The 15,781-nt window shown below is 41.1% G+C and overlaps 1 protein-coding gene across 1 annotated transcript; it reads right to left on the bottom strand.

Moving 5' to 3' along the window:
- Nucleotides 1-50: 50 nt before the first annotated feature.
- erich3 (glutamate-rich 3) lies at nucleotides 51-14,096 on the bottom strand. The gene is made up of 14 exons (XM_020080616.2): nucleotides 13,908-14,096; nucleotides 11,794-11,887; nucleotides 11,382-11,507; nucleotides 11,203-11,274; nucleotides 10,795-10,923; nucleotides 9,404-9,562; nucleotides 8,840-9,055; nucleotides 8,242-8,422; nucleotides 7,940-8,126; nucleotides 7,444-7,652; nucleotides 7,217-7,357; nucleotides 6,540-6,908; nucleotides 5,234-5,368; nucleotides 51-5,147 (listed from the first exon to the last, which is right to left on the bottom strand). The coding sequence occupies exons 1-14, from the start codon at nucleotides 13,925-13,927 to the stop codon at nucleotides 1,972-1,974; spliced, it is 5,214 nt and encodes a 1,737-aa protein (XP_019936175.2). The 5' UTR covers nucleotides 13,928-14,096; the 3' UTR covers nucleotides 51-1,971.
- Nucleotides 14,097-15,781: the final 1,685 nt, after the last annotated feature.

The raw sequence follows: 15,781 nt of genomic DNA, 5'->3' as shown, positions 1-15,781 counted from the left end.
GTGCACAGGTTTTAATTTTTGAGGAAAAAAAAAACAGGTCACTCTCTGTCTAATTTCTCATTTTTATTTTCTGAACGGCCAAATCACACAAGCAGTCAGTCAGTGACATATCAAAAGAAAGGATGAAGCCTCACAAACACACTTACATCATGCGACCAGGCAGTATAAATAAATCTGAAGTGCAGTTCTTTGAAACAGAGTTAGCAGCAATAATGACAGAGGTGAGCACACAACAAGGGATCCCTGGCTGGTTGATGGTGCTTCTAACATGCGACACCATGAAAAAGTGGTGCCATCTATGTAGAAGACACTGACGAAGATGTTGAGAGTTTGTGTCGATGCACCACCTCTCACCTAAATCCTGCAAAGAATTTGATGTTGTTGTGAACGTATCTGAGCAGAGAATCTCCCACTGTGTTGTGTATGTTTGAAAGGAAAACTGCGGGAAAGTCCGGAATCAATTCTCTGGAGGTTCTCTGCAGGACAGCTTTATTTAGCAGGATTACACAAAAACTACTCAACTGATTTCCATGAAATGTTGTGGGGGAGTGGGACATGACCCAAGGAAGAACCCGTAAAGTTTTGGTGTGGATCCAGATCAAGAGTCAGAGGCAGGGATTTTTTTAAATAAATGGCGTTTTTTCAATATTTTTGAGTAATTCATCTTGATGAATCAATCCTGTTTAGGGGACTGATATTTAACAGTGTGCAATTTTAGAGCAAATCCAAATAGAAATGCTTCATCACTTCATCTTCATTTATGAGGTAATTCTTGGACTCCTTTTATTCATATATTCATATCTGTCGTACGTGATACATCTTTGTTCATAACAGTTTTAAAGAATCTTCGGTTAAACTTGTTGAAACCTGCAGAAACCCTTGCTAGACACTGCAACAGATAATTGTTAAAGCTCTGACTGAATGTGTCAGTGACAGACACAGAGCACCGAAACATCTCTGATCACAGCTGAAGCACTTTAAAGTTGTGCATGTGCCCGGTTGGTGGAAACACTAAGTGTGTCTCAGGGGCCAACTCAACTGGGAGTCCCAACAACCATGAATAATTCAGTCATTTGTGAGCGTGAGTGGAGCCGGATCTGTTTACAGGTAATAGGCGATCGCAGCTGTACTTGATAGCTCACAAAAAACCTACGCCTCTTTGTTACCGACAATAGGAAGCCGTGTTCTATTGTCAAGATTTTTATACGGCGGTCAAAACTCATTATGCAGCTACTTGTTGTGGTGAGTGAAGGATGAAGACTGAGAAGTAACGTGAACACAGAAGCTACAAGACACTTGACGACTAAAGTCATCTGGAATTCACTTTGACCTATCGTTGTTACATCATCAGACATAAGCCGCTTTCAGACCTGAACTGAAGAACTGCATTTTCGGTTGCTCTGGAGATTTTCTGGAACTTTTCCTGCCAGTCCCACAGTAAAATGTCTGAGTGAGCTTCTGTGAGAATGCAGCAGGAAAATGTCCAGAAAATTCCCCAAAAATTTAGGCATTGACGATTTTTCTAACATGCAACAGACACAAAACTGGATGAATAAAACTTCTCAGAATGGAAAAGCGGTCCCATATATGTAGAAGACACAAGTTGTCAACTTAGAAAGACGAGATTCGAGAGCTTTGGGTGGTAACGGCCGACATCAGTGTCAATGTGCTGCAAACTAAAACATGTGACTCCCGCAGCAGAATTCATAGATCATGTCCTGCCTCCTGTATTCTCTACCCAGACACATTTTCCTGTTGTTGTGAATGTGTCTTACCCGAACAATCTGCTGCTGCGTTCTTCATGTGAAATGTCTGAAAATGACGATAAAACCTAAATATCTGGTGCCATCTAATTTTCTAAATGCATCTCGGTTGTCTTTTATATCTCTGGAAGTCTAAAAAAATATTTGTTTAACTTTTACGATTTTTTTTTTATAGAGTCACTGTACCTTAGTGCCAGCCACTCTAGTGTCAACTCTCTGTCCTCGCTGCGCTCAGCAAAGGATGTGAACTGCTACCAAACAGCGTCTCATCCACGGAGAACGAGCTCAGTCTGTCTCTGCTCAGGGTGCGTTTGATGTCTTGGATCAGCTGCTCGTCTCTTCTCTCTCCGTTCACGCTGCCGCCGGACGGTTTGGACTGGATCCCTCCGTCGTGGGACTCCTCTTGGCTTCCATCGTCAGACTTGGACGTTGTAAAATCAGTTATTTCCATCACTTCTCGACTCTGCTCGTCTGTTTTCTCCCATGATTCCTCTGCATCTCTTGGTCCACCTGGACTCGCTGGGCGCTCATTATCCTCGTCTGATTTGGACACAGGTTGGAGATATTTTGTCTCTTCAGTTTCTGTTGGTTTTTCTGGATCATAACCAGAGGTTTTCTCTACACTTTGTTTCTCGGTCACACTCTCAGCTTTGAGACTGGCAACGGAATGATGAGTACCAGCAATGCTTTCCACTTCAGTCTTGAAAACATCACTTTGCATCTGCGTTGGTCCCTTTTGATCCTTGTCTTCCTCTGGAGATTTCTTGCTTCCTTTTCTTTGTCCGTTTAAAGAGTCTTCATCATTTCCTTCAGTCTGTATCATCTGGTTTAATTCCTCCACCTCAGTCTGCTCTTTCTCCTGGGTCGTATCTTTGATAGCGTCGCTCTCGTGAGGTTCATCTTCACAGGGTTTGCTCTCGAGCTCTGACTCTACAGCTTCCACTTTTCCTTCACTTTCAACTTTGTGTGTTTGCTCATTTTCCTCCTTTTCACTCATCTTCATCCTCTCAGGTGGAGTCTCTACCCTCAGCAGCTCTGTAGATTTCCCCTCTTCTTTACTGCGCACTTGAGTTTGTGAAGTCTCTCCCCTCAAATCTTCTAAAGGTCCGACAAATGTCTCGAAGTACTTAGACATTTGATGCATGTTTACCCAGTTTGTGACTAGATCTGTGCTGTCTTCTGCTGCCAGGGCCTCTGGAGCTTCTTTATCCACTGCGACGCTCTCTTCTGCGTTAGGAGCCTCCTCGTTTTGTGCTTGAGGTTTGAGCAGCACACTGGCTCCTTCCTCTGAGGCCTTGCTCGCCTCCTCCGCGTCTTCTCCGTTTTCTCCATCGGCAACAGCAGCAGTTAATTTGTGACTTGTACAACCTGAACTGTAATCTGTGGGTACTGAGGATTGTGCCTGATCCTCGTTGATCTTACTATCGATATTTGTGATCAAGTCTGAATCTGTGTTTTCATTATTGAGGTCAGGTTTGTTGCCATTTTCATCTTGTTTTACTTGCTCTCTGTCAGTATTCATGTCATCTGGTTTAGATTCCTCTGTTATCTCCGTTTCTTCTCTTTCTTCAATCTCTTGTTCAGGATCTTTTTGAGCAGATTCCTCTCGTTTGTCACCGTCGCCTCTTTCCTGAGCTTCACTTTCTGATGCATCTGTTCCATGATCCTGCTCTACCTCGTCTCCATCATGTTTTCCAGCATCGTCTCCAGACTCTGCTTCTTTTACATCCGTACTTTCACCTTCACTCGGTTCCTCCTCTAATATTTTTCCGTCTTCGACATGCTCGGCTGCTTTCTCATCATTTTCCTCCACGTTTGAAGCTTCTATCTCACCATCATGACTGTTTCTTTCCACTCCGGTAGAAATCTCTCCATTTTCACCATCGATTTCTCCCCTCTCACTGTTGGAACTCGCTCCTTCAGTTTCTTTCTTAGCATCTTCAGACTCCACCGTGTCTTCAGTCATTTTATTTCCATCTGCTGCTTCAATGACGTCCTCTGACTCAACTCTATTCTTGCTAGATGTCTTCTCGTCATCTGTATTTTTCTCAAGATCTTCGGTAATTGCAGAATTTTCTTCTCCCTCTTCAGCTTTCTCTTTGTCATCTTTAATCTGTTTTTCCTCATTTCTCTCTTCTTTTTCTGCTTCTGCACTCTTTTCTTCGTCCCTCTCTGCCTTTGTCTCTTTTATTTCTTCAACTACATTGGTTTCATCAATCACGGCTCCCTTTGCTACAGATTCTTCCTCGTCATTTGTATTCTCAACACTTTCACTACCCTCCTCTTTTACTGATTCATCTGCTTTCTCTTCATGGACAACTTCACATCCTTCATCAGCAGGTTCTTCATTTGTCTGTCTCTCAGGGTCTGAGTCACTTTTAGTATCTTCTACAACATATTCCTCATCTTCTAGCATCTCTTCTGTCTTACTTGCATCTTTGCCCTCTTCCTCTTTTTTATCTTTTTCATTCTCTTCCTTTTCTCCACTATTTTCACCTTCTGCTTCCTTACAGTCCTCCTCAGATTTTTCCTTGTCTACCTCTTCACTTATTTCCACAGACTTTTCTCTCTGCTCTCCTCCCAACCCTTCTCCTTGCTGATTCCCATCCTTACTCACTTCCTCTGCTTCTTCCTTTTTCACGTCATCTTTACTGCCCTCGTCCTTTACGCTGTCCTCACTTATATCTGCAGTTTTTTCCACAGTGGTGTCTGCGCTCCCCTCCAATGAGCTGTTCGAATCCTCCGTCGTGACTTCTGTTTGTGATGCTGCCGTGCTGTCTCCTTGCTGCCTCTCCTCTGTGTCACTCACAGGTGCCTCTTCACAGCTGAGGGCCTCTCGCTCCTCTGAGGGCTCCGCTTTCATCCCAATAGTCTCACTCACTGTCATCGCGTCTTCTTCTGCAGTATCTGATGCCACTGCCTCATCAGATTTTTTATCCAGCTCTGATACTGATGATTCATCCGCCTCGCTCCTTTTTGCACCTTGCCCTATCTCGTCGCACTGCGTGTCAGCCTCTTCTGCTTCTGCAGTTTTCTCCTCACTCTCTACATCTTTCTGTGCAGCTTCAGAATCATTGCATTTAGCTCCTGTATCCTCCTCAGGTTCTGAAGCTGTGTTTTCTACCACCATGCTCCCTTCAGACACCGCATGTAGACCTGCAACCGTGTCCTCCAACTTCTCCTTTTCTTCTTCTTCTGATGCACGCTTCTCATCTTCATCTAGTTTGAACAGCTCACTGTTCTCATTAAGCTCTTTTTCACTCTCATCCTCCTCCTGTTCTGTTGGCTCAGAAGTCTCCCCCTGATCTTGAACAACTTCTGCTTCAACAACACTTTCTTCGTATTTCAGCTCCTCTACGAGAATCTGCTGCTGCTCTGGAACATCTGTAAAATCAATTGAGACGTTGTAAAGAGAAAATTGTGTATTTTCCTATAACAGAATAATTTAAATGAATTTAAAAACTATGCACCATTCTTCTTCTGACCGAGGTCTTTACCAGTGGCCTCCTCCTCCTCCTCTGTGCTGGTGTCGCTCAGTTCGGGCTCAGAGCTGCACTGCGACTCCTTCTGTATTGCCTCCGCCAGTTTCTCCTGTACAGATTTAGCTTGAGAAAGACAAGAGATAAGAACACGTGCAATGATAATGAACTCACATTTCCACAGGAAAAACATGAACCTTTGTAATTGAGTCATGGTGGCGAGTGAGGTCCAAATATTGAAAAGAATAAGACGATGCAAATGCAATGAGAGAACTGAGCCAATGAAGACACATACAACCATGAACAAAAAAACGTTTTCTTTAATCTTTCAAAGGGCAAACAAGGGAGCAACACAACATGCAAAATGATAATTAAAAAAACACACAATTCAGTACACAACAAAAAATATGGAAACACAAAGCACACATAAAAATGGTTTTAAATGTACAAATAAGACATAATGAAAATCACTTAACTTTGGTGTTATGTGCAAACTGATATAGGAGCACAGTTTGAATGTGGACGACCATCCACAATAATTTCATTATAATACATTTTCTAAACATGTGTATGTTGAATGTTTACATGACATTTATGAATAAATAGAAAGCAGGAAGCGGCTTGTATTTGTTTGTGTGCAGAGTCTTTACATGAATATTCAGCAGCTCTTCACAGCTGCTGTTTTGTGCTTTTTGAAATACTGCGATTTTAAGTGTGAGCACTTTATGAATATGTTTATTTTTACATCAGCAGCAGCTTCCTCCTTCTTCTCTGATTGCACTTTCACCCCCTGAGGGCTTCCCCTTTGTTTTCTGCTGTTTAGATTTATTTCATGGCACTTTTAATTTTATTCCAAACCATATAGTGCAGCAGTAAAATGCAAACTGCATAAATATTTTGAGAAATGGAATCAATATGTGAGAATTTCTTGCAAATATCAAAACTAAAAACTCACTTTGAATGAAACTGATGTTTGACATTGAAAAGTGGACCAGAAATGAAAGATCAATACACACAAAATAAATGAAAAATAAGGAATGAAAAAAAATGTCACACGTGCAATTTTTCCACTATTAAAAAGTAAGAACATCATCCATACTATAATTTAAATATCACAGTACTGTACTCCTGTGACAATAATCATTAATTTGCTGTCATACTGAATTACTTAAATGACATATAAACCATTGCACTGACTACAGCCCTGGTTGTGATAATAGTGGAAAAACCTCCATACGAGACGGACTGATCCATTCCTCACTCAGATGAAATCTACCTGTTGGTTTTTTTTACTCACCCCTCTCTGGCCCCTGTTCCTCCTGTTTGCCCTCATCCTCTGTTTTCTCCTCCTCCTTTTCTCCCGATGTGCCATCACTCTGTTTGAGCTCCTGCCCCGAGGGGACGCTGGTGTCAGAGATGTCTATCTCTGTGCTGTCCCCCACACTGTCCTGTAAGTCAGGGTCTTTAGCCGCACCAGACTCAGCCTCAGTCGCAGCTGCTTCTTCAGGATATGGTTCGTCTTTCTCGTCTGGTGGAGCAACAGTTTCTTCTTTGTCAGCCACTGCAGTCTGCTCCGCTTTCTCTCTGTGGTCTTCTGTGGCTTCATCATCACTTGACTCCTGGTCGCTTCCTGTACAGCTGGAGCCTGAACGAGACTTTATGTCGTCTGTACAAGAAAGAGAGCGTTTTTTAAAATAATCATTCTCCACACTTCCAGTATAAATGAATATGAATTCCTCAATAAGAAAGAAAATACATCATTAAACCTTTCTAAAGATTTAGAAATGTTTTTTAATAGTTAATATTTTAAATCTTTTACAGGGATTTGATCGATTTAGATCAATCGATTAGATTTGATCAGAAGATATTAGTATGTGAATACCTTTGAGTGCACAACAAATTATTTTTACTGTATTAAAAGCATATTTCAAATGAATAACATATGTGCAGAGGGTGTAATGCCACAACACCCACCATCCTTCTCATCGTCTTCAGTCTCCGATGCATCTCTCTCTTTAACCTGCGTCTCAGTGTCACTGGATGGAGAGGGGGATTTCTTTTCATTCGCCTCTTCCACAGGGCCCTCATCATCTGCCTCAAAATCTTCTTCATAATCTGAGTTAAGACAAGGAACGTTTATTGACATAGATGGTGAAGAAAAGTCTGTTTTTTAGATTTCAGTTGATACAGTTGTTGTATACCATCTCTGACTCTGCTCTGCACAGTTGCATGTGCCTCTTTGACTCGAGACTCCACGTTCTGTGGCTGACTAATATCCTCTCCCATGATTTCTGTTTCCATCTCAGGCGCATCCTTTGGGCTGATGACCGACTCCTCTCTTCCTCCCTCCTCTTTCACCCTCTTTGGTGGTGGTGTGGGCTTTTTGTCCAATCCCATCGCTATGATGCACCTAAAGAAAATTCCATAAACAGTTAGCTCAGTTTAAAAGAATAATTCCTAATTCCTGCTGAGAAGATAAACACCTCTATAAAACTATATATATTCCGACATGTGGATTTATTCATGAAATAAAAGTTGTGAGCTAATGAAGCAGAGACCGAGCAACATTGATTTTTAATTGGACACCCGTTTGTGACCATCTGATCAACAACATTCATTCTTTTTAGCTCAGTTTTGGTCTCCACCACGTCAGGAAACAGTAAAGTTGTAAGGCTGCTACAAGTAAGAAGACCTTACTTGTAGCAGGGTGAGGCCCCCTCTACGCTGAAGAAGCCGAAGTGCCCGTGCCTGCCACCAAGTCTGGAGCCTTTCCTGTGTTTGAACTCGCAGCAGGAGCTCAGCCGCTCCACCTGCAGCCCGTTCAGGAAGAAGGTCAAACTGAAGGGGAAGCCTCTGTGTCGCCTCGAAATGAACTGGAAGGACTCTGAGGGAAAAGATAAAGGATGTAGATGGTGCATGTCTGCAGATCCCCACCAATGGTTTATCTAAACGTACACACACATATTAAGACAAACATTATCTCAGATCGTCACACTGACCTCCCTCGCGGAGCTTGCCTTTATACACAGACAGGTTCTCTCCTCCGCAGTGCTGCTGAAACACTTTCACATCGTCCCTCATGTCGGTCAGGTCGTGGGAGAGATGCACTGTTTTGCCAAAATACACCATGTTCACACACACCCTGCTCTGGTGCACAGAGCTCCTCAGCATGGGGGGGTCCTGGAGAGTTTAATATCAATTTAGAAAAAGACATAATTGATTGATTTATGAAATGGACTGATTATTTGCAGTGATAAATGTAATGGAAATTATTCTTATATCAGTGCATTATTTTCCTGTTCCATTGTGTTCTGATTGCTTACAGTATAGCAAAAAGGAGCTCAGTTGACAATGTGTAATTCATACGTTCATTAGTTAATAAGTACATTTAGATCAGAAAAATGTTATGCATAGAGTTATTAAACTGATACTAACCAGAGATTACACATTTATCAGACACACACAAAGACACAGTATAACCTCCTCCTTCTTAGTTAACATCAATGCATCTCCTGGAAATTTGAATTGCCTTTCCAATGAAGCTACCACGTAAGTGTGAGTTTTGTTTCTGGTAAAAACAAAAAGAGAGATAAAGACCTCACTGATGTTAGCACCACCGGTGGCGGTGGTGGGGCGCAGTCTGCGGCCTCTGAGCGTGCCGCCACTGGGAGTGACCTTCACTCCCCTCTCTTTCCTCTTTGTGGCTGGAGGCACTGGAGTAACAACAAAGTTATTGATGACTGGAAGGCGGTAGGGCGAGATGTCATTGGAGGTCTCCATTGTAGTCAAACGTCTCCGCGACTCCTTGTTCATCTGGGAGGGAAGTTAATGAGGTCACTTTAGTCAAAAGACTGTTGTTGCTATGGCAGCAGGGTAATGATAGTGACTGTGAATTTGTTGGGGAGGTATTTATCTACTCAGAGCTGATGGGTGGTTATTCAAACTATAGATGTGTGATGTGGAAACAGGGAAGGGTTAACTTTTATACAGTTAGATTTAAACAAAACACATTTCTGAGCATGTAGCCAAACAGTCTAATATGCAGTATGAAACTATAAAGAGTTTTTAATTAAAGTATCCAAACAATATAGAAGTGTCCTGCACACCCTCTATACAAGCAGGTGGGTGAATTAATGAATGTCGTATGCGTCACAGTCTCACAGTGCAGTTGAACGGCTGCTCGTTCTCATTGGAGGACTCTTGGAGTCTGTAAGGGGAGCTGCGTCTCAGTGAAGCCGTGGTGCCGTTACTGTGGATCGGCTTCAGACGCACCGGCCTCTGCATCTTCCCTGGAGCCGTGTTGGGTCGAGACGATCCCAGCTACGATACAAAAAAAAATGCTATCAGCATTCTGCTAATTAAAAACACTGTCTGAGTATCACCATGGAGACCTCGACGTCAGCATTTTCCTTTGTGGCTTAATGGTCAACTTCTGCTTCACTGTTTGCACATCAGTGTATGAACGCAACAATTAATTAGTGTGAGACTCAGAATGTTGGGATGTTTTAATTTAACTGAATCTGTTCTTTCCTTCAGTCACGTCATTATAAAGTATTTTTCTTAGAAATTGCTAAAACCACCCACAGTTTTTGTTCTTCTTGCCCACTAGTCATAAAATGTCTTATTGCACATTGGATTAAAAACTTTCACTTATAGTCAAAACAAGCTGGAGTGTCATTAGCTTGAGCTCATTCATCCGCCGAGCAGGAGACTTGAGAAGAGGAGAGAGATCTAACAGAGTAAACAGAGATGGAGGATTACCGGCTCTATTTATTCTGGCATCAAGCTCAGTGATTTTCTATGTTTCAACAAAAACATGAATCTAATCCCTCTACTTCACTTTAAACACTCTGCCCACAGAGCAAACAGCCGCTGAGACAGCTCTTCAGTCTCAAGTGTCAGTGTAAACATGACAACTGTCAGCGTGCACCGATAACGATTTACATCACAGAGACGTTCATCACCTGAAAGAACGTCTCCGTCTTGACGGACTGATCTTTATTTTTTGACTAGTGATGGGAATGTGGATGTTTGGCTACAGATGTAATTCTCTCTGTCAGACAAACATCATGATCTCAGTTGATAAAGAAATACACTGATCCACTTTCTTTCTGTGAGTTAAATGAGCAGACTGATCCCTCTCTCAAATCTGTACAGACAGTTAGCTTAGTAAGTGGTAGCCTGGCAACCACCGTAAACCTGAGAAAGTCAAGATGTAGAAAAAGTCCAGAACATTTTCTAATGATCCAAACGTGTTGATAGGTGATGGATTTTGTTTCCCTTGGACAAAGCTAATAACTGTCCCTACTTATTGCCTGTCTCTACGCTAAGCTAAGCTAAGTAGCTGCTGGCTATAGCTTTACAGTGCAGATATGAAATCATCTGTCAATAGACTAATGTATTTCTCTTCAGGTAAATAAGCACATTTCCCAATATGTTTAAAATGTGTGATACCTCACCCATCAACTGTGTCAGATTTTAACTTAAAGATCCACGGTGTAAGATTAAGGTGAAAGGGAACAAGTGGCACCAGGGCATATTTTTGGACTCACAGACTCGGAGGACTCGGAGTGCTCGCCCTCGGGTCCGGAGTGCTGCTTTCGGAAACCCCTGACACCCGTGGGTGGGTGTGGAGACAGGACGGGAATGATGTCGTCTTCATACCTTCTGGAGCGCTCAACCTTACAAACAAGACCATTTATTTGTTCCAAATCAAGATATATTTGGTTCAAATGACTTATTAAACTTTTATTTATCATTTTACTTTCATAACAGATGACTTGTACAGACTGGATCCTCTGTATCCTTAGAGACACTGAAATTTGTTTTTTTTTTTAAAGATCAACTATGTGCAAACAAACTCTTACTAACAAAGGCTGACGTTATGAACAGGCTTTGTGTTGCATCATTTAAGGGTCATTAACCACTGACAAAGCAGTGTTTAGATGGAAATGATGTACCTTGATCTTGTGCACTCGATCCCTACTTGCAAACTCCTCCAGTTTCCTTTTGATCTCGATTTGATGGAGACGCTGCATTGGAGGGGCACAGAACAAATTGGCACTGATTATTATGCAAGAAGAAGCACTGATTAACGTACAGAGGAGTTTTTGTTCCGGGTACACTGTGTTCACCTCACCTCCATCTCCAGCACCTTGTGGAAAATGGCCTGTGCGAGACATTCACGAACATGTCTCTGGTGGGTTCTCTGGATCACCTTGTGTCTGTACTCTTTGTCTGGAACGATTCGGCCACTCCTGGTGATCTGAAAACAAACAAGTATCAGTACTGCTCAATCAATACGAGTCACTGACGAGTGATAACAATGTTTCAAACGTCACCAACAGTTAATATTTTGCGCATGACTGCATCATAGGATCAGATAAATAAAATGTCCATGACAGTGCCAACTTATAGCCAATATTAAATAAAGATCATTAGTAGGTTGCTATATAAAATAGTAATTATTCTATTAACTATATTCTGAACATGCTATAAGTTAAAATGTCAGTATTCATACAGTGCTTTGTCAATATTTTAACTTCACATACCAGTCCTGCTCTCTGCAAGTGTCTTCTGATGCGAGTGTTGCTGAAGTATCCAGCGAGGTGTTTGTCGGTCAGACTGTTGTAGGCTGAAATCAGTCTGCAGAAACACGATCCATAAAAACACAGAGGCAATTAACTAATGGAAACTGAACACATTTTGTCACTAAACAAGACCTCACTTCACACAGGACATCCAGACTTTAAACTTTGTCTTAGCCAGAGTCCTTGATTACACCAAACAGAAAAACAAGAATCTTAATCAAATGCTTCAGTGGGACCCAACACCACATTTGTTTATTGGCAGTTGTTTGTTGTCCACATGAATGAGTCATCAGCCTTCCACAGCCTAGCCCGTCTGAAAGCAGCTTTTTTTTCCAACACAGATTTGATTTCCTCCAACATTTCTGTACGAGACAAGGGGATCCTCCAACTGTAGGGTCTGTTACCAGTGTCTGATTACACACCGGAGTGAGAGGGGACGGCACACTTAACCCTGTCTGCCTCCTCTTTGTGTGATTGTCTAAGTTGTCTGTGGTGCTTCTCATCTTTGGCTGCATGTACGGTGGAGTTATGTTTCACTATCAGTCATCATTTTATACATGGCTTTCTCTGATCCAGTGGCACAGAAATATAACCTGCTGATCGCATGTGTTTTAGTGTCTCTAATGTCTGGGGGCCGATTCCTATATTAGGGAGTTAAAAAAATGTCTGTTTCAAATATTCAATAAAATTCAAAAATGGCATTAAGATATCGTTATCAACCCTTTATGACAAAGAAATGTAATGGAGGCTTGATATTTTACAGTTCAACCATACACTTTGTTATAAATTACTTTAAATAAAGAGAAAACACATATATAGAGTATGAAGACGCCGGTTCACCAAGTAGAATTACATGGAAAAACTCAAACACCTTAAAACTGTACACAGGACATGAGTTAATGTACGTAGCTACATTCCTTCACATGGGAACGCAGTAGATTTACATTGGCACTTAAGTAAAGGATTTAAATATCTCTTTGACCAAAAATGTTGTCATCACATCTTTATTTCTGCTCGTTCTTATCAGTTCAGTGTCATTTGTTTTTCACAGCAAAACCCTGTTTTCCAAAATGATTCCCGATGGAGCCACAGTTCTTCTCATGAAATCACAGTCAACGCATTTCCTTTTTAGACATGAATCACAAAGTGTGAAGTGTTTGATGGAGTTCATTTAAAAACATCTATTGGTATTTTCCAAAAGAAATCCCTAAACAGCCCATTAGTGCAACAGTCTGAAAACATAAAGACAGGTGAGGAGAGCTGATTCACTTTAAAGGTCCAGTGTCTCAGATTTAGGTGAAAGGGAACTATTGGAAGAAATTGAATGTAGAATAATCCCCATGATGTTTTCACCAGTTCATTTCATCTAAATTGTATGAATTGTAGTTTCCTTTACCCCAGAAAAGGCCCTTTATATTTAAATACTTTATATTTACATCGAGGGGACCCTCTCTACGGAGGCCGCCATGTTTTTTACATTAGTCCAGACTGGACAAACTAAACACCTTTTGAGTTTTTATGAGAACTGAAGCTACCACAGGTTCTTTTTCATGTTTTAAAGTGAAGGGGGCGGTGAGGGGTGTTCAGCTGCAACATGTGATTTCAACACTAGATATCACTAAATTCTACACACTGCACCTTTAACAGTTGATCGTTATCAGTCATGCACAGTTAATTGGGTTGTCACAGCTCAGCCAGTTGAGCCTGAACACAGAGTCAACTGTGTTTAGTTACTGATTCACATGTTCTCTGTACTTCCACACTGACCCAACACTGTCACTACAACTCTGAAACAGCTGGATGAACTTTTCACACCACGTTAAAGGAACTAGCTAGCTTAACTTTGTGCATCAGCACCGGGTTACAGTCAATACAAGTAGTAACATAAGACTGTTTCTCTAAGTTAACCTGCTGGTTCTAATATCGAGATGAAGTAAAACCCAGAGAGTTACTGTGAGACACAAGTAAAGACACAGCAGCCACTCGGACTCAATAAACACATCAAGTTCTCATGAAGTTTGATCGGAATCATTCAAAGTCACGTAGAATAACACGGACGTGTGAAGAGTACGTACCCCGGGCTGAGGTGGCTCATGGTCTCCAGCTCTCTGTCAAACCTGTGTCAGGTGTGAGTGTGTGAATGAATGAAGGTGTGAATGAATGAAGGTGTGAAGTTAGGCGGAGGTGAAGAAGTGTGGAGGAGAGTGAAGTTAGAGAGAGAAGCAGCACATGAAGCTGAACACAGGAGCTGATGACACCCGCCGGTTGCTATGGGAGACCACGTGACTATGCTGCCAATGAGGCTGGTTTCCATTTACACACACACACACACACACACACACACACACACACATTAGCACTGTAGCAGTAGTAAGTACTCAGTTTAGATTGAATCCAGTGGTGGTCCAAACATCCACTTACCATTTTCATTACCTCCCACTGTTTACAGGTAAACAGGGAACATGTACTTACAAGTTTCATTACTCTGCTCTTTAGAATTAGACCGTAGCATTTTAAATAACACTTCTCCCTTTCAAAGTATATGTACATGCACTATTAACATCAAAAGTTTAGAATAATGAACACAAGATACATGATACTTCGATTGACTGTAAATTCTCATTGTTTGTGACCTGGAGGCTAAAAGTTTTCATATATATTATATTTTATATATATATATATATTGATTACATTTGCTGGGAACATTGTCTATACTCTCAACAGTATATGTTTACCCTCTCAGGATATAATCACATCACTGATCTCTCGACTGATTTTATGAATATATAAAACACGTTCGTCTTGGTTCATCCGGTACAACCAGAGTATCAGTGATGAAGAGGTTTTACTCTCAGCTTCCTCCCTGTTCAGTCTGTGCCTCCTCCTCCTCCTCCTCCTCCTCCTCCTCCTCACAATACACATTTACAGTTTCAGTCCAGGCCGCAAGGTCCTCTGCTGCTCCCTTGTGGGCAACAATAAAACCACATTGTTTTTGCCTGCACATTTGTTTTTACATTTTCTATCACGGACAATTAACAATCCACCTCTTATATCAAACTACCTGGAACCATGTTAACACCATAATATGATTGTGTTGTATATTTGTGATGCATATAATGTGTGGTGGTCATGCAGACAGCTGGTTATCTTCCAGTGTCTCGTTGCTTTGATACTGAGTTGAAGCTCAATCATGACCTTTGAATTTTAATCCATTATCTTGACTCATTCTCAGAACCACTGTGTCTTTTCCTGTATCAGTGTTGACCAGTGGGGAGCGATGTTTCTCTCTCAACATGAGACAGCGTTTTTCTAACTGAGGATAAAAACATGTAAAGGACAAGGTTTGGTCTTGAGAGACAGAAATACAAATGGGGAAACTTATAATCACTTTCAAATGTTACATATTGTGCAATGCTAAGTGATAAGCATAATATATTCATTCATATACCTGATGGGAAGTCAGTGTCTTTTTAAAGACTTTAACACAATGTTGTAAGATAATATTGAACCCAGGGTTTGAATGTAACGTCTAATATTGACATTATTGTTTTGGGCGCCAGACTGGGATTTACAGTTAAGTTCTGAAAAAAATGTAGAGCCCACTCCCACAATTAAATACAATTACTTTTCTTGTTCACAAATCAAATGACCTTTTAGCCGACCGTTTGCATAAATACAAATGAGATTTATTACTGATCTCCAAAGTGGACAATGTTTGTACAACATAAATGTCTGCACAATAAAGATTACATCACAAATACATCTCTCCTAAAAACTTTTAATTAGAGAGCATAAAATATAAATAATAAAAAGTGCAACTATCAACTAAATTGAGTATTTGAGTGCAACATTTTGATCGATTTATGCATTTGTTTAAAAAGAAAGAAAGAAAACAAACCAGTTTTCAGCTTGAGGCTTTTTTTTGTCATGTTTTAGGAATTTATCTTTT

Source organism: Paralichthys olivaceus, chromosome 3 (assembly GCF_024713975.1).
Source record: "Paralichthys olivaceus isolate ysfri-2021 chromosome 3, ASM2471397v2, whole genome shotgun sequence".
NCBI classification, from domain to species: Eukaryota; Metazoa; Chordata; class Actinopteri; order Pleuronectiformes; family Paralichthyidae; genus Paralichthys; species Paralichthys olivaceus.
This window is presented reverse-complemented; position numbering and strand designations above follow the sequence as displayed.

What these genes read in the sequence shown, in the direction of transcription:
- erich3 (XM_020080616.2), bottom strand. Translation starts at nt 13,927, where the DNA reads ATGAGCCACCTCAGCCCGGG. An exon ending in ATGAGCCACCTCAGCCCGGG is followed by an intron (nt 11,888 to 13,907) that starts GTACGTACTCTT and finishes GTGTTTCTGCAG; the next exon opens with ACTGATTTCAGCCTACAACA. An exon ending in TGAAGACGATGAGAAGGATG is followed by an intron (nt 6,909 to 7,216) that starts GTGGGTGTTGTG and finishes TTTCTTGTACAG; the next exon opens with ACGACATAAAGTCTCGTTCA.